This window comes from Leuciscus leuciscus, assembly GCF_965113295.1.
Source record: "Leuciscus leuciscus genome assembly, chromosome: 22".
NCBI lineage: Eukaryota > Metazoa > Chordata > Actinopteri > Cypriniformes > Leuciscidae > Leuciscus > Leuciscus leuciscus.
This window is the reverse complement of record NC_138746.1, coordinates 25,887,955-25,907,064: the sequence shown is the minus strand read 5'-3', so window position 1 is coordinate 25,907,064 and position 19,110 is coordinate 25,887,955. Positions and strand designations below refer to the sequence as shown.

The window sequence follows — 19,110 nt, the reverse complement described above, 5'->3', positions numbered from 1 at the left end:
TTTTATTTCAGTTCATTTTTTGTAATAATTTTGATATATGTTTTTGTCATTTTTGTTAGTATTAGGTTATTTTTTAAATATACTGTTTAGGTTTCATTTCTTTTTAGTTCCGTTTATCTTTTTAATTAATTCCAGTCAGTTTAGTGCTTCAACTTAAAACCAATTCAACATTTCATCAAGTTTTTCATCAAGAAGTTACATTTTATTTTATATCAGCTTTGCTTCAATGAATAATTTTAGCTTTAGTAAATTATAATAACCCTTTAGTAAATAATAAACCCATATTATTTACGGATAATAACCCCATAAATAATGATAATAATATGATAATATTATTATAACCCTGATAATAATAATGTTTCTTCAAGCATCTCAGAGACGTTCCCGCAGTTCTTCTGGATTTAGTCTGTCTCAGTTTTTTCTGTTTCTTCATGTAATCACAGACGGACTCGATGATGGTGAGATCGGATCATACCGGCTGTTGTCAGATTCCCTGTGCATACAGAAATCTCACTGGATTATTACAATTAATGGCAAAAACAATGTTTGGAAATGTAAATGTTTAAAAAAAATGGGAGGAGGAGGAGGGGGGGGGGGGGGGGGGGGTATTAACATGCCTAAGACTTTTGCACAGTACTGTATATATAAAATTAAATAAAAACAAAAAAGAATCATTATGTACCATCAATCTCAGATCGTCGGATGTCTCTGATAACAACAAATAACGCACACAAAAACAACAGTGAAAGCAGAATCAAAGAACACAGGTAACAGAGAAAATTACTCATTGCTCTTGACTAAAGAACGCTTGTAGCTTTAATAAGGATTAATCTAATTTAATTTATCATTTATGCATTGAAGACTGTATCAAATTGAAGTGTTTGATAACTTTATTCAATTTCTGTGTATTTCCGTACCAGGAAGGGCACAGGTAAATATTACATTTATTATGGGCTTATTTTAAGTTCACTTAAATTAAAAGTTGTTATATTTTTTTGAGCCTAATAAATGTTAAACTTGATAGCTTTAAATTATACTGTAGTGTTGAATGGTGATAATTAATGTAAAAAAATCAAAAAAAAAAAAATCATTGAAGACGTCAGTTCATTCACAAAAAATATACAAACACAAATACACAGAGTTAGCAAACATTTAGGTGAGATTAGCAATGGTAATTGAGCAATGTTTATTTATGAATAAAAGCCTTAATTACATATGTCATCATGTAAAGTGATGAAAAAAATAGACAATGTTAATGACAGTATAGGCCTATATTCTTCCCTTTGAAAATTGATACATTTCAAGGTATCGTATCAAAGTAGTATCGTGACAACACTAGCGTAGGGTGCCACAAATTTTTATTTTTTTTTATTTTCAAAGGGTGCCTTGACTGAAAAAAGGTTGGGAAACACTGGTCTATTATTTCTAACCCCAGCATAATTTCGGCTGTATTATGAAGAAATAAACCTCTGTGGTCACTAACAACTATCAGTGATGTCCTCTTTGCATTTCCCAGGTTAAAGGTCATGAACATGAATATACCCTTGAATTACTCAAGGGCTGCATCTGAAATCGTATACTTAGTAGCCGAAAAACATGTGAAAAGCGTAGTATGTACAAATATACAATATTCATAAAAGAGTATAGGCGAAAAAGGCCCGGATGACCTACTACTTGCGGCGAGATTCTGAAGTGTGCATACGATGGACACTTGATCTTGTTAACATGACAACATGCTGAATGTAGTACGTCCGGGTCCGTGTAACGCTTTGCAGTTCTTTGTTCAATTTGAAATTTAATAATCAGAAATGAGAAAACGGCCCCTTTATTCGTTTTTTCGTTTTTTCAAAAAAACGAAAAAACGAGATTTCGGCTTGATTTTTCGTTTTTTTGGTTCACAGGCAAAAAAACGAATAAATGACTTCAAAATTCGTTTTCCACATCTGGGCGGCCTGACACGCCCCCTTCCGCCGATTGGTCAAGCAAATCTGAGCATGTGACGTCATCAGTTGTCGCTCAGGTCTGTTCAACAAAATAATAGTCCTCTACTATGGCTACAGATTCTTAAACTGTACAGGGCAGGTCAGGTCCTATTGGGCTTTCTTCTGTGCAACATTACACGTTTCACAGAAATCTTTACATCAGAAATATTAATTATTAGTCTGCCACCAGCCTGTTTTATTTAGCAGTGTGTGGTGAAGCTGCGCTTGACAGCGCCGAGCGGGAGAGGCTCACTGACCAATGTTCAGATCAGCAGTCAGAACTTTTCTTTTAGACGCTCCGTTTTGCCACGGGATGGTGATTGCAAATACTGTAATGCCAATCGGCTGAGGGGGGGTACCGATGATGGTGAAATACATTTTTACTGAAACTGTAATCCGCGACCCGTGAGAATGAGACAGATGATTGACAGGACAATAGCGAAGGCAATTAAAGGCGCAAGATAACTTCTGTTAACAAAAACATAAATAAAAAACTGTTTAATATAAGTGACTTTGTCTTTGTTTTATTGTTTTTGTTGTTTTTAGTCAAATAATCGTGAACCACAAACTGAGCCTTCGTTTTAAAGGGCAATTTCCAAATATATTTTATTTATTTGTTATAATATGGGTATTTTATAATACAGCATAAATAAAAACAAGCACACGTAATATGTATGCCTATTTGGTTTTGTTTGTGTGAACTTTCATCCCCAACCATATTTCTTCATGCTCCACGCTCAGCACCCCTACTTCCCATGGTAGGCCTATAATTAACATGTAAAATCTTTGGTATATGTAATCTATATGTAATATTTAAAAACACTTTACAGTGTGATGGAAAAAAAACTTTTCTTAAAGTGTGTTGTATACTGTAATTGTAAACGGTTTTTTGAAAGAAAAACATTGCGAGCAAATGTCGAATTGTTGTTTAAAATATAAATCAACAAAAGGCTTTAGGCTGTCTGATTAACTCTGTATGAACAAACACACAGGTTTGCAGTATAGGTGGCACAGAAGCAGCATCTGACCCTGCATTTTTAGATGTACATTACACACTAATGCAGCTCAAAGGAGGCACTGTGAATTTGCATAGCAATTTCATTCTAAGCGGCCATTAAATGTGAAGTGACAACATGAAACACTACTCTCAATATATAAAAAAGCAAGTCAGCCTGATAATGATTGAATACCAATTTACTCATTTAGGCTCACAATAAGCAGATTACATAATTATACCATGAAAAAAAATGATATAGGCTATATATATGTGTGTGTGTGTGTGTGTGTATGTGTGTAAAGGTATGCCACTTACTGGTGGAACCCAAACAGAAGTCCAGTTCTGGCTGTATAATCAAACAATAAAAACGAGAAACAATGCATGCCATCAAGAACATTTATTGATTCCACAGGAACTTGATCCAGTTTCCCCCATTTTTACTAATAACTACTTTGTGTTAATTCAGAGGACAGTAAGGCAAACTATTAAGCATGAACTCGAACAGGATCAATTAACATTTTCAAAGCATTTTGGAACTCTTCTTGGTGGAAATTGACAGCACGTTCAAAAAGAGATGAAATGTCAGGATACTGCATAGAAAACGTATGGAGTTCAATTGCCTTTGCAATATTTTGCATTTATATATTTTTGTATATATTTTATAGTTTTCAGATGATTTGATATAATTTAATTGATTAGTTTGTTAAATACACATACTTTATCTGTTTGATTATTGCATTATATTTAATACAATATCTCTTCAGTTTAAACCATAAACGCATGCTCTCCATTCAAGTGGACATCTGAAAATCTCTTTGAAAAATTTGTAAAATCAAAAATCAAAAATAAAATCTTGTTTTCCATGCCCTAAGAGCAATAAAACACATAGGAAAAAAATCCTGACTGAGGTTATCATAATTCATGCATGAAATGGTTAAACACTTTTTTTATTTATGTTTTTGTTAACAGAAGTTCTCTTGCGCCTTTAATTGCCTCCGCTATTGTCCTGTCAATCACCTGTCTCATTCTCACGGCCCACGGGTCGCGGCTATGATTACAGTTTCAGTAAAAATGTATTTCACCATCATTGGTACCCACCCTCAGCCGATTGGCATTACAGTATTTGCAATCACCATCCCGTGGCAAAACGGAGCGTCTAAAAGAAAAGTTCTGACTGCTGTAGCCATAGTAGAGGACTATTATTTTGTTGAACAGACCTGAGCGACAACTGATGACGTCACATGCTCAGATTTGCTTGACCAATCGGCGGAAGGGGGCGTGTCAGGCCGCCCAGATGTGGAAAACGAATTTTGAAGTCATTTATTCGTTTTTTTGCCTGTGAACCAAAAAACGAAAAATCAAGCCGAAATCTCGTTTTTTCGTTTTTTTGAAAAAACGAAAAAACGAAAAAAGGGGCCGTTTTCTCATCTCTGATTATTAAATTTCAAATTGAACAAAGAACTGCAAAGCGTTACACGGACCAGGTCCGGATTACATTCATACAGCACACATTCATACTATAGATTAGAACATTGCGAAATATGCTCATTCCTACAACGAGAGTAGCCTGTGATTTGGCATGCATCCATGGTAAACAGTCACTAGTGAAGGACCGCGTGTGTTCTTGTGAAGCTATCAGCCAATCAGGACCATCATAAAGTCATTTACGTGCGGCTCTAAAGTGAGTCACATGCGGTTTAGCTTTCAAATGATGTGCTTCGACGGTCCAGCCAACCAGCTGCCACTGAGATGAACGGGATGCTAACGGACAACTTGCTTCAGGTATTATAGATCTCCTTGATGCCCACATGCTGCAACGATTTATTGCAAACAAACTGACAGAGGAGTAAAGTCCAGGTTCAGAAAGTAAAAGTCCTCCTTAGTATTTTGTTCTAATTTGGATTTGCTATTTAGCACAGTTTTTCAGCCAGGATTATTAGTGAAATCAAATTGGCTGAGTTCATGGGTGGAATAAACATATGGCAGAACTTTTACTTTCTGACCCCTGGACTATAAACCTCTGCAAAGTGACTGACTTACAGCTAAGAATTTGATACGGTTCATGCTTTTCTGTTTTGATTTACAGGAACCTTAAAAAAACCCAGCAATGCATAGGCCTACTTTCCTCAAATAAGTAAACGGTAAAGCTTTGATTCAGAGCAACTGCACGTTTCACTCTGTTCTGTTTGCTCAAGAATAGTGATGGATAGTTGCCAAAATCACATTCAAAAACAACGAAATACTCAAACCTTCACATTTATTCATGTTCCAATGCTATTTCTCTCGTTTAAGCAAACTTGACCTTCTTTTTTGTCAACAGAATGTGTTTAAATCAGCTGGACTTTGACATGTGCAAGAGTGACTCTTGTTACAGTAAACATCTCTCAGCTGTGTGACCACATGCTAACAGCCAATCAGGATCCTCTTCTGTATAAATGCTGATCCTGCATTGCTATATCCTCCCTGATGTGTTTCAGAGGGCTTATGGGATTGTCTTATGTCCCCCAGCATCACCTTGTCTCCGCCAAGTCCACACTGTCCCAGACCCGCAGTGCTTAGTGTCCCAGAAAACCCGACAGCCTGTGGGCGGCTCTGTCCTCATCCTCAATGAGAGGCAGTGTATCCTCTGAGAGTTTTCCAGTTTGAAACAAGCGAGGCGTCAGTAATTTAATTGCTACTTCTAATGATGGCGTGGAGGGGTGAAGCACAGTTGGAGCATTGGGCTTTTAATTAATGTCTACAATGATGTCACAATTAATTTCCTCTCTGTTACAGGGGTGCATTACTATCTATCTATCTATCTATCTATCTATCTATCTATCTATCTATCTATCTATCTATCTATCTATCTATCTATCTATCTATCTATCTCTATCTATCTATCTATCTATCTATCTATCTATCTATCTATCTATCTATCATCTATCGTTCTATCTATCTATCTATCTATCTATCTATCTATCTATCTATCTATCGTTCTATCGTTCTATTGTTCTATCATCCATCCATCCATCCATCCATCCATCCATCCATCCATCCATCCATCCATCCATCCATCCATCCATCCATCCATCCATCCATCTCTCTATCTATCTGTCAGTCCATCCATCCATCCATCCATCCATCCATCCATCCATCCATCCATCTATCTATCTATCTATCTATCTATCTATCTATCTATCTATCTATCTATCTATCTATCTATCCATCCATCCATCCATCCATCCATCCATCCATCCATCATCCATCCATCCATCCATCCATCCATCCATCCATCCATCCATCCATCCATCCATCCATCCATCCATCCATCCATCCATCCATCCATCCATCCATCCATCCATCCATCCTCCCATCCATCCATCCATCCATCCATCCATCCATCCATCCATCCATCCATCCATCCATCCATCTCTAAGTCGCTAATGCTCACCAAGACTGCATTTATTTAATCCAAAAATACAGTAAAAACAGTAATATTGTGATTTTTGTGTTGTTGTGATTGTAATTTATTCCAGTAATGATAAAGCCATTATTGATTTTGGTCTTTGAGAAACATTTCCAATTAATGTGGAGAACAGTTGTGCTGTTTTTGTGGGAACCATGATACTTTTTGTGGAATATATTTGCGGAAACTGTAATAAATTGCAAGGTTCTTTGATGAATATAAAGTTCAAAAGTCATTTATTTGAAATATAAATTTTTTTGGGTAACATTATGGATGTTTTTGCTGTCACTTTTGATCAATTTAATAAATCATTGCTGAATAAAAGTATAATTTATTTAAAAAAAAATCTTATTGACCCCAAATTTTTAAATGGTTGTGTGTGTATTTTATTCTATACATTTTACTTTAGTTTAGTTAAAAAGTTACAAAAACGTTTCCCATTTGTGTTTTTCTGTATTCTGTGTGTCAGGTCCAAAGTTTGACAAAATACATTAGTCATAATTATGTGTATTCACTAATAGTTTTCACTGAGCAACACAAAGAAATGACATAAGTTTGCCTACACGTCTTTTTTCGCCAATGATCAGGCCTGTGTGTCAGGAAGAGGCCAAATATAAGTGACGAAAGCCAAAAGGTCACACTCTATCAGTATAAAAACAGAGGACCACAGAGAGGGAGGATATCCGCAAGGAAAGAAAATGAAACAGATAGCTCAAGGAGTTGCAAAGAGAAAAGAAAGAACTACATAGATAAAATAAACTACACTATTTGTCTAAATGTATGAGAAAATGGCTCTCTTCCCATTTTGTCTAGTGGTTGTTACATAAGCGGTTGTCCCGTTTAAAGAACAGACACAGACGGACAGTATCCCCTCTCTGTTACTCTCACTCACCACCCCCTCTTCCTCACACCATCCTCCATCATATTCAGCAGAAAGTTCTAAGTTCACTCCTTTCCATTGGTTCCTCCATGATGTCCTAGCGCCCTCCGCCCTGTTTCTTTCACTACACAGAAACAGAAAAAAAAAGATGTTTAGTAAGAAGGAAATAAAAAAATAAAATAAAATAAAAATCCACTGAAGGCCTCTGGACATTCCACACACTTTTCTGTTACTTTTCTTCTGACGTACATAAAATCAGCCAAGACTTCCGTTCCAGAATCAGCACTTCCGCAATCTATACTTTTGACCTTGCCTCTCGACCCACACTCACCGCCTCTGCTATCCTCACTGTTGAGTGGTCATCATTTACAACGCATTCCCACACAATCCTGACACAAGCTCGCTATCTATTTATTCCTAATCTTGCTTTTGACTATACCCTTGTGAAAGACAAGTTAAATAAGAAGTTAAAAAGAGTACCTATTGTGGAAATAATGTACTTTAAAAGAAAAACTCTCAACTAATGTGCTTAATGCTGTTGCAAAAAATAAATGAAGTCCAAATGAAGTGCAATTAAATTAATAGTTTATTGATTCAATTTATAATAAATGTTACTTAAGTAAGTGTGCTTTTTTTGACCGACATAAGTAGGACCACACACACACACACACACACACACACACACACACACACACACACACACACACACACACACACACACACACACACACACACACACACACACACACACACACATATATAGTTTGCAACTAAGTACAGTTTTAAAATATTTGGCCTACTTTTAAGATTTGAAGTACACTACGAGTGCACATTGAATACAATCAAGGCAAGCACACATCTTTTTCACAAGGGTAGGCTATCTATAAGGTATTCCTTTCACAACCTGACACAAAATGTTGTGCTTTCTGTTTTTTGTTTTGTTTTTTTGCATGATGATAAATAGCATTTTAAGTAATTAACTCTAAAATCAGAGGGTGGTTATGAGTGTGGCTACCCACCAACTGAAACTAATTGTTAAAGACAACAGTCATCAAAAAAAAAAAAAAAAAGTCCTATCCATCATAGTGATGGACTTAAATCTTTCGTAAGTCCATGAACCCAGCCTGGCCACTACAATCAGCCTTCTATGGTCAACTAGCTCCCCCATCTGTCCACACAAAATCTTAGTCTTGTTTAGAGCCAAAATTGTTCCCTCTCAGCAGAGAAATGCACTCACAAATCATAATAAAAACATAATCATCCGTACGCTCAGACTGAACATGAATTTATCCAGGTTTCACATCATCTAGGACACTAATCTTATTTGAAAAAAAAAAAGACAGGCAGTATAAGTAAATCTCTAAGATTTCTGTGAAGGATCACTAAATCTGGAAAACATCTGTTGTGAACAAACATTTGATAAACATCTTCGAAAAAGCATTTTTGCATAAATTCTATCTAGGTAATTAACATCTTAAAGACAATTTCTAAATTGTCAGATGTGACAATCTGACAAGAAGCGTCTTGGAGACATTTTGCAGATGAGCAAACGCTCTCAAAACATCTTGTAAATGCAGACATCAAATAGACGTCTCGGTGATGTACGTGTGCTATCAGGGTCAGTCAGTTCCAAAATCCCCACATTTGTGCGAGGGTCCCATATCTGCACCTGCTGATATTAATACATCTTACTTTTTGGTCTGATATGCCTTGGATTTTAAGTATTGTATCTGAGGAAAATTCATATAATTTTTGCGCACTGTTTTTATTCAGTATAGAAACTTTAATATACAAAAGCTTTTAGAAGAAAATAGATGGTAAATCTAAATCTCATACTTTAATAAAATTATAACTCACATAAAATACTACTATATCACTATAACTACAAGCCTTGTGACAGAATCTGGCATGTTAGAAAGTTATTGGTGACACTGACGAAAATTTAGATCTGTAACCGTGATGTTAGTCCACTATTGGATTCGAAAACATAAACACATGTGTACAATATTGTGTTTGCAATACAGCAAACAATATTCAGACATACATCATCACTTTTATAGCTGTTAGAATAGTTTTATTATTTATTTTGCACTGAGGTGTTACAGCCTTTATACTTCCTGAGTTGCTGCCTCTGGTTAAACAGACCTTTTTTCCTTTTGGAATGGGCTATCCCTAAATAAAGAATAGAAAAACACTCTAGAAAAAAAGAGAAACTTTAATAGGTCTACTTAAATTATACTGCTTAGTTCTGAGGGTCAAGTCAATTAACTATAAATGTCTTAAGAATTCAGAGAACAAACACCCAGAATACTCTGAAATGCTAAATGACTCACAACCTATTCACCGGATTTGTTGGACTGAAAAGATTTAACTCAACAACCTCTTCTCTGTGACAGAGCTTTTAATCTCTCTATCTTTCGTAATTGGACCATTACAAATAGTGCAGTCATCTGCAGCGCGGTGTTTTCCTTTGCCAGTATGTTGGGACACTGAAAGCTAGCATTTAGGCCTAAGCAAGATACAGAATTCTCTGTTCTCATTTGTAATACGGTAAAATTATTTTAATAGACCACTGAACCTACTGATTGCAGCCTATTGTATTGATTGATTATGTCCTTAAGCCCGCCGCATGTATAGTTGTCATTTTCCTTTTGTAAGTATTTTTCTAGATGTTATCCATGTTTTATGTCTCAATGACATGCAAGCAAACAACCAAATAAAGGATTTCAAGAAAAAAAAAAAAAAAGAAAAAAAAATTGGTATTCACTTCCTTCCTGTCACATGAGGCTGTCAACTTCCTACCCCTACTTCCAGGAAGCATGGCGAAGGCAAACCCTCCCAAAGAAAGGTCATTTTCATGTTACTAATAAGTATTTTTTGTTGACATATCTACATAATCATGAAGGTTTCTAGAATCATCCAAACAAAACAAATCTTACAAGAGATCTTAGTCAAAAGTCCAAATGGCAACTATAGCTGCCGGTGGGCAAATGCCTTGTAAGTACATATCTCATAGACCCCAGGCATCAAAATGTAATTTTGTAACAAAATAATTCTTTTGTTTTTTAAACAAATGTAATCTTACTCAGTTTATTAATGTTTTTACTCCACATTTGGACACATTTACTCCACAAAATGTATATAAATAAATTTTTTTTTTTAAATAGGTTTTTATAAAATAAAATAAAAAAAGTATATATATATATATATATATATACATTATATATATACATTATATAAACGTTTTTTTTTTATGTAAAATTCACCTTATAAAATACCCACATTTCTAAATTTCATTCACGGGGATAACATGGATAATTTGACATGGTTTAGTGTAAGATTTTTTGCCCATATTTTGGAAAATGCAGTTAAAAAAAAATAAAAAATAAAATAAAAAAATCACTTAACCAGTAGACATTGACATTAGACAAAACAAATTTGCCCATCGGCAACTATAGTTGCCGCACATTCAAATACGATTTTCAAAAAAAAAAAAAAAAAAAACCTGGGGGAAATAAATGCAGAACATGTTCACATAGGACACTATTAACACAACTATATGCATGAAACCTTTTAGAAAAATTTGGCCACATATGGGTTAAACATTATCAATCGTGATACACGTAAATTCAACAGCTTAAAGCTATTTTCAGTACTATAGGAAAGGCTATTTTGTAATAAAAACGCCAAAGAGCTGAAGCTTTTATTTTGTGGAAAACCAGACTTTTATTTTGAAAAATGTAGCATGTTTCCTGTTTAAGATCTTTGGCTTGCTGCAGGTTTCAATCTGGATTTCCATATTGATGCTAAAGTACCTATACATGTACAGCCAGAGATTCGCGAAACATCATATAGATGATCGGAATGATTTGTGAGTTGGCTTTCATTGTCAAATAACTTTTTTTCTTTAACTGACTGTACTCACATTATGTGGTAGCCCTGTAATATGGAACTGTTACAACTAGCTGTACGTCCTGAATGTCTGACCAACGTCACTGTGTTTCCACACTTAAATGGTCGGTTTATGCTTGTAATCTTTACAAATAAAATGTCAACGGGTAAATGTAATTAAGCAAATATATGTTTGTGTGTGTAACAGTTATATGTGTGAAATCAGTATATTTGCTTGTTTACTGAAGCAATTGTTGCTTTTCAGGATACGTGTACTGACGCATGTATGATTCAGTTGAAAGGAAATACACTAAAAGGGAGCTGAAATTATGAGTGGAAGGAGGAGTAAACCCAACCGGGGTGGAGGACGGTTCAATAAACCCAGAGGTGGTGGAAGAGGTGGTGGTGGAAGAGGAGGTGGTGGAGGTGGAGGTGGTGGAGGAGGTGGAGGTGGAAGAGGAGGAGGAGGAGGAGGTGGTGGAAGCAGGAAAGCTGCCACTGGAGGCTGGGATGATGGAGATGATTTCAGTCTGGATTTTGGTCCCAGTCAGTCATTCAAGCCTCCCTCATCTAGAGGTTCAAGAGGTGGAGGTGTCCGTGGGGCTCGTGGAGCTCGTGGAGCTCATGGAGGAACTAGCGGAGGAACTAGCAGAGGAAGATCTCAGGGACTGCCCAGAAGACATGATGATGAGGAGGAGAAGAGATCCAGATTTAGACCTGAGCAAGTGCAACTACCCCTGCAGAAGATACACATGACGTCAGAGAACAAACTACAGGTCAAAGAACTGCTGCGGGAACTTCAGAACCAGGACTATCACTCATCAAACAGGTGAACTTGTGTTTGTTTCTATAGAGGCATCCACTTTTTCCGAGGCCTTGTTTCTGTACGTATCAAGTATGACTAGTTTTACAGTTTTTTTTTATTCGCTTTGGTACTATTTTCACAAGTTAGGTGTACATTTTCAAAACTCACAGTGCTAATATCACAACAGATCATCAAAAGTGCACTTTTTTCAAACATTTCATCATGTTTTCAATTGTGTTAGTACAATAGCCTACTCAAAATCACAAAGTATCCTTTTCACAATACAAAATAAGTGTTTCGTCTACATAAATGTTTCATTCACAGTAGCTGCCTTTCATAAAGCTCTTACTATCAAACCTTTGATTTGCATCTCTTCTTGTTCAGTTTAATACATTTGTCTATTATTTAATCCAACTGATCTTAATGGTTAATCAATGAATCATTTGGTACACCTATAGATTTCTATAGATATTGATTCAATACACAGTTTCTTTAGAACTTGTTTGCAATTTCTGATATGGATAACCAAATGTAATGAATTATTTTTACATAAGTGATTTATAGATAATAACCACCATGATGTTCAAAGTGTGTGCACACGCATGTGTGTGTGTGTGTGTGTGAGAGAGAGAGAGAGAGAGAGAGAGAGAGAGAGAAAGAAAGATGCAGAGAAATTTGCCATTTGTGAAAATACTGTAAAACAGAATAGAGTATAAGGGAGAGGAAACAGTCAATGACTGTAAAACATCAGATTGATCAGAGATGCATCAGTAGAAGGGAGACAGACGGCATCAAATACAGCATTTTACATTATGTATGTATGCCATGTGATACTGTAAACATGGTAGAGACATGGTAGTTACATTACTGTAACTCAACCTTCATCTGTAAAGGTCCACTACAGTATATTCAGTCAAATAGTCAAAATAATTTACTGTATTCATTGCCAGCAAACTCTGTTAGCACAGAACCTCATGGCTGTGCTTCATCACACCTTTTGATAAGACACTGGATAGATACTATTACAAACATTATGAATTCAATTACATAAGTTAGGTTATGCACGTATATTTTCTAATGTGGCAACTGTAGCCTGTATTACTGTAATTAATTCAGCAACAACTGTGATTTGAAATATGTATCTTGCATTGTTTGCTGTTGAATGAACTGATTGTTAAAAGTACTAAATTGAAAGAAGATCATACTGTTGTGTTTCTGTGATTAAACCAAATGTTCTCATTACATATTACAATAATCTTGTGTTTGAAACAATGATTATGTGGACTGAAATGTGTATTACTGTAATGAAAGCATGAGATCAGGTTTTGAAAGAATGACTAGCTGTGTTACAAGTGTGATCAGTTTGGATTTTTGTACAAAGAGTTTTGAAAATGTACACCTTACTTGTGAAAATAGAACCAAAGCGAATAAAAAAAACTGTTAGACACAAACCAAACCAATCCAACCAACTTCAAGATGAATCACAACATTACACAGTAATAATAGCATATGATATTAATAATAGCAGTACTGTAGATTGTGTATTTACAGTATATTCTCTTATGAGGGAATGAACTACTCATCCCATGAAGCATTGCAAGTGATGTACTTATTGAGAAGTCTTGATGTCATTCTCATTTGTTTTTGTATTGTCAAATTGTATAGACATTTTGGAAAGACTTTCTGCAAAACTGTTTTAAAAAGAACATTGAATGTGAAAGAAATTATCGATGTTACAATCATTTTGTAAACTTTATATGTCTGAATGACAAATTCTCTGTAACAAACTTGCTCTTTTAATGAAGTCACCCAAGGCTGTGAAAAATGCTAAAGGTACCTATTGTATATACTATGAATCTGTAGTTTGCATCTATACATACATCAAAGTATTGACTATATAAAACCACACCAAAGCCGAACCCTTATATAATTGGAAAATGAATGGGATTTTTACTTCTAAACCCCTCTTTTGCAATCTAAGTAGTAGTTTATATTGGTTTACATTGGTTGTTCAATGTTGAATAATCTATTTTTGTCATATAACAGCTCTGATTATGAAGGTGGTGAGGAGGAAGAGGAAAAGGAAGAAGAGTATGATGAGTTGGACCATCGCGACGAAGGTCAGTTCTGGGTTACCCATGATGATGGAGTGGAATATGCAGAGAATGAGGACTGGATGGAGGATTCGGTCCAGGAGAAGAAAGCAAAGCCAGACCCGGTGATCTCCCTGTTTGCTCTGGGCACTCTTTGCAGGTACAAACAGACATCACTCATAATATTTCAAGATTATTGTAGTAATGGTACACTGTACAAAAAATTTCTGTTAAATTTACAGTACAAACAGCAGCTGTGGCTGTCAGAAATTCACTGTAAAAAAATACATAGATATTGTTTGAGGTATTACGGGATGGCATATTGGTGCCTGCCTATCATACAAATTATAACCATATATTTCATTATTTGATATAACATTAATACATCAATCAACTACCTAAATCTGCTTTTTACCTTAAAATGTACTGAAAACCACCTTGATAATACAGGTGGTACAATTGGAAGCCACATGATGAATTAGAGCTCATTGTAAGTGGCCTGTCCATTAAACATGGCCAATACTCATGTATAGACAGTGCACAGTGTCATACAAACAAAGACAAAACACCATCGAATGTAACAAAAAACACCCTAATGTACATTACTGATAACAAAAATGAGAAGAACCTAAATTATTTATATAAAAATACCATAAATTATATGGTTATTCATAGTTTTAACTTGCAATAACCATACATTTTACATACCATACATTACCATGCAATGGTAAACCATTTACAGTTTTTCACTGTATATTGTTTTTATGCAATAAGTGTAAAAAGTAACATAAAATGTAACCCAAAAAAACCCTTATGTACAATACTGATAATACAAATGAGAAGAAACTAAATAATTTATATAAAATGTAATCATATGTGATATCACATGGGGGCATCTGGGAATGTCTTTTTATTGTTATTACCATCAATTAATATTATTTATTACCATAAATGATATAATAATTCATAGTTTTAATTGCAATAACTATAAATTGTATGGTATTTATCAGTTAACCCGCATAAAATGCAGCCATGTTTCCCCCCATATTGGTAAGGTACAAAAGTTAACTAGTCAAAAGGTTTTTACTAGAGCATTTTTACAGTTTATTTCCTGTAAAAATTACAACTTTTAAAAAAAAATTATTTGTATTTTTTAAACCATCTGGTGCACTTTAACGTGGCGGTCAAAAATTACAGATATTTTTCTATTTTTGTTTTAATGAAATGTATGCACTATATTTTAGTTCAATAATGTTTTTTTATTTTTATATAATTTGTGTTTTTAGGGGATTTTATGGTACTAAATTATATTTACGCTGTAGGTATAATCCATTTATTCACTTTTTGAGCATAGACCCGAAAGTTACATTTCCAACTTAAACTGTCATAGGCTAAATCTTGAATGCTTTAAAACACAGACCTAAGTTTGGTCTCTTTTCAAAGACGACACTTGGCAGATTATTGCTGAAGTTTCAAAAAGATTCAAAAAGTAATCTTAAAGTTACAAAATTTTATGTTTATTCTTATGAAAAATGCACAGAAATACTATTTCAAATTTCTATCTGAAATATATTTTTTCAAAAACACGTTTTAAAACTGCAAGAAAATGAAAGCCATTAATCAAGCTGTGTACCAAATTTGAGCTTGATATAAAAAAAAAGAAAAAAAAAAAGCTGTCAGTTAGATTTTCTTGGCCGCAGTCCCAAAGGTTTTCTCTAAATGAAATTCGTCTCCCATTCATTTCCATTGCGGTCATTTTTGACCGCGAGGAACACAAGTGTGACTCCTTTTTTCAGGACTATTTAACCTTAACCTTTGTGTTTGTGCACATAGCAAGTGGCAAAACCTTTACCAAGTTTCGTACCATACCGATGAAGTAAAAATTTTTTTTTTTAAAGTAAAGATCTTCAGTCAAAAATGACTAAAGAGCTCCAGAGGGTTAGTGTAATATAACATAACGTGCAAATATATTATGTCTGAATGGTAGTGTACTTTTTTTTTTTTTTACAGATTACTTTTATAAGTACTACTAAATCTGATTGTTCACTCAATATATTAGTAACTCAGGATTCCCATGTTTCAGGTATGGGTTTGACCGTGAGCGCAGTAGACGAGCTTTGCAGGCTGGAGAAGAAAGTGGACGTGGTGAGGTTGGAGCGACATTAGAGCACCTCCTATCCCAGATGTTCACTGAGCGTTTTGGCTCTAGCGCCCTCAGCCCCCAGAGGCCCGACCTCCCTTCACTGGAGGAATGTGTAGCTTTGCGACAGGAAGAAGCCTTCGCTTTGACCGCGATCTACGGAGAGCGGTTCTGTGAGCGCATCAGCAGTCGTGTTTGGACTATTCAGCTTGATTTGCTATGGTTGGATATTAGCCGGATGAAAATTTCAGAATCTCTGAATTGTAAAAAGCAGTCGGGGTCCGGTCAGATTTGCAAGTTTTACCTAAAGGGAGCTGGTTGTAAGTTTGGCAACCGCTGCAATTTCAAGCACCAAACTCATGAATCGAGCTCTTCCAGAGATTTTTGTGAAGGAAGTCAACCAGGGTTTAGCAGCACAGAAGCTCCCGTTTACCAGTTGGAGATTCGGTTCCAACCAAGTAGTTTTTATCCTTTTCAACCTCCTCTCGTGGCCTTCAGTAGCACAGATGAATCACTCTCAGGGCCGGGCCGCCTCAGTGTCACAGAGTACCTGTTTGGTCAGTCACTCAGTGCTGCGCAGGAAGGTGAGCCGGTGGTTTACACGCTCATTTCCTGTCTGGAGGAGGACGGACCTGTCAGAGAACTGCTGTCAGCTGCTCATCACAAGTACAGTGCTCCGCCCCCAGTGCTGGCTCCACCCACTGTCACTCCGGCAAGGAATCGGAGCAGTAGGAACATCGTAGACAGCATTACGAATGGTTCAGCAACTAGAGATCGTTCAGTCAAGACCACCGAGACCACAAACCACAGACTGAATCAAAAGGAAGGTGAGGGATTGGACGTCTCAAAACTTGTCATTATTAAAAGTAACCATACTTCATCCAAAAATGAAAATGTACTCGCTGTGTTTTCAATTAGATGCTTCATTCCTAAGAGCGGATATTGATGAAGAACAAGACGAGGACGATTATGAAGATGTAGAGGAGTGTATCCCTGTGGAAAACGAAAGCTATGTAAACTTGAGGAAGAGGATGGTGAAGAAGGCCGAGATCAAAACTGAGCAAATACAGCAAGAGAACAAGAAACTCTGCAGAGAGTTCATGAGGAAACAGGTAACACACCTCACGACTGGGCAAGACATACCCTGCCCTCATTGGCTTGGCTGGGTCTGAATGTTTTTGGCTGTCATTCGCTGTCATTATTGCAGAAAATAAGCTCTGTGACCAACACAAGTTTATTATTCTTACACGTTTTGTTCATCAAGATAGTCTTGACTTATTAATACAAATATGGAGCCTAAAACATTTTGCACAAGCGAAAAAGTTTGGCTATAAACAAACTACACCATGGTCGCATGACTTCAGTCTCACAACCACTAAGCTTCACACAATTCTTTCAATCTTTAATCTACAAGTTGGAAAGTTTGAGTTTGAATAGTTTGCAAGAGAGGGTTGATGACATGTAATGTCCCTGACAACCCCTGGAGTCCCATTTAACCAGTCCCAAAAGCAACCACCTTTTTAAAGTTTTTTTTTAGTTCTTATCGAATTCTTGTCCGACACGCAATGGGTTGAGGGCAATATTAGCTGTTAGAGTGAGAACGGATCTGCACTTCAGATTCTAACCAGAAAAAGGAGACCATCTGGGTATCTTTGGTATACTCATTTCAACATACCATGATTTGGGACACACTAATTCTAATTTCAAATACTATTTAGGATGGATAGTATGCGAATTCGGACTCAGAATAGGTTTTAAATCCAATATGCTGCCTTTAACACATTGCTTCTGGTATGATGTCAAATTTCACTGGTTCCGCCGTGTCTTGTGACCAAACCTCATTATAAAGTACTTTTGGAGTGATTTTTTTTGTGTCATTTTGGAGCTTGCAACACCCTGTCCCCATTATATGGAAGAGAACATCAAGGGTATTGTTCAAATTATCACATTTTCTGTTACACAGAAGAAAGTTTGAAATCAATTTTCCAGTATCATCATTTGGGTTAACTGATCCGTGTGTGTTCTCTCCGTCAGTCTTCGAGGCGGTATACATCGATGCAGGAGCAGAGGCAGAAGCTTCCTGCATGGCAGAAGAAAGATGTCATACTGGAGTGTTTGGATAAGAACCAGGTTCTCGTCATCAGTGGGATGACTGGGTAGGACTATGATCTGCGTTATTGATATTCTGTTGACCAATTTTTCTTTTTCTTTGTTGTTCTTGACATCTCTTCATGTCTGAATTAATGTAACTTTAGGTGCGGGAAAACCACTCAGATTCCTCAGTTTATCCTGGATAATTTCCTCCAGACTGGGCGGCCGGATAGAGTGGCCAACGTTATGTGCACTCAGCCACGCCGAATCTCTGCCATCACTGTGGCGACCCGAGTGGCCCAGGAACGAGCAGAGGCCCTGGGTCACTCTACAGGCTACCAGATCCGGCTGGAGACCGTCAGGGTAACACAATTTTTACATACCAACCACATTTACTGGTTCTACTTGAGACTGAGTGATACAAAAATATTTACGATATATTTTTAAAGATTTTATTCGTCATTTGATCATCATTTGTTAAATTGCTGCTGCCATAATTGCTTGAAAATGCACACAAATAAGTGATTTAATTTGTTGATTATTACTAGGTGTGTTCACACTTGGCAGGTTTGGTTAAATTAAAAGGAACTCTGGTGCGATTGCTCTGTAGTGCAGTTCATTTGAATAAGTGTGAACGCAGCACCAAATAAGCCTTTTCATGGGTCTCGGTCCACTTCCATGCAAACTCTGGTGCGGTTCGACTGAAATATGAATGCGACATGGCCCAAATACATCTAAAATAACCAAAACAGGACGTGATGTCACAAGATGCGACCCTAATAA

The 19,110-nt window shown here is 36.2% G+C and overlaps 1 protein-coding gene and 2 long non-coding RNA genes across 3 annotated transcripts in view; 2 read left to right on the top strand and 1 right to left on the bottom strand.

Annotated features, from left to right (window-relative positions):
- The window catches only part of LOC309487047, a 188,968-nt gene that overhangs the window by 144,991 nt on the left and 24,867 nt on the right, over nucleotides 1-19,110 (bottom strand). The gene's annotated exons all lie outside the window — the stretch shown is intronic.
- LOC309486674 lies at nucleotides 1,408-5,890 on the top strand. The gene is made up of 3 exons (XR_014201641.1): nucleotides 1,408-1,749; nucleotides 4,464-4,761; nucleotides 5,300-5,890. It is a non-coding gene; the product is annotated as an uncharacterized lncRNA (long non-coding RNA).
- Nucleotides 11,673-19,110, top strand: part of dhx57 (DEAH (Asp-Glu-Ala-Asp/His) box polypeptide 57) — a 29,164-nt gene continuing 21,726 nt past the window's right edge. The window contains exons 1-6 of the mRNA XM_082154047.1: nucleotides 11,673-12,027; nucleotides 14,050-14,256; nucleotides 16,180-17,063; nucleotides 17,155-17,348; nucleotides 18,271-18,392; nucleotides 18,492-18,690. Of these exons, the coding sequence (XP_082010173.1) occupies nucleotides 11,951-12,027; nucleotides 14,050-14,256; nucleotides 16,180-17,063; nucleotides 17,155-17,348; nucleotides 18,271-18,392; nucleotides 18,492-18,690 (1,683 nt within the window). The 5' untranslated portion in view covers nucleotides 11,673-11,950. The remainder of the gene's footprint in view (nucleotides 12,028-14,049; nucleotides 14,257-16,179; nucleotides 17,064-17,154; nucleotides 17,349-18,270; nucleotides 18,393-18,491; nucleotides 18,691-19,110) is intronic.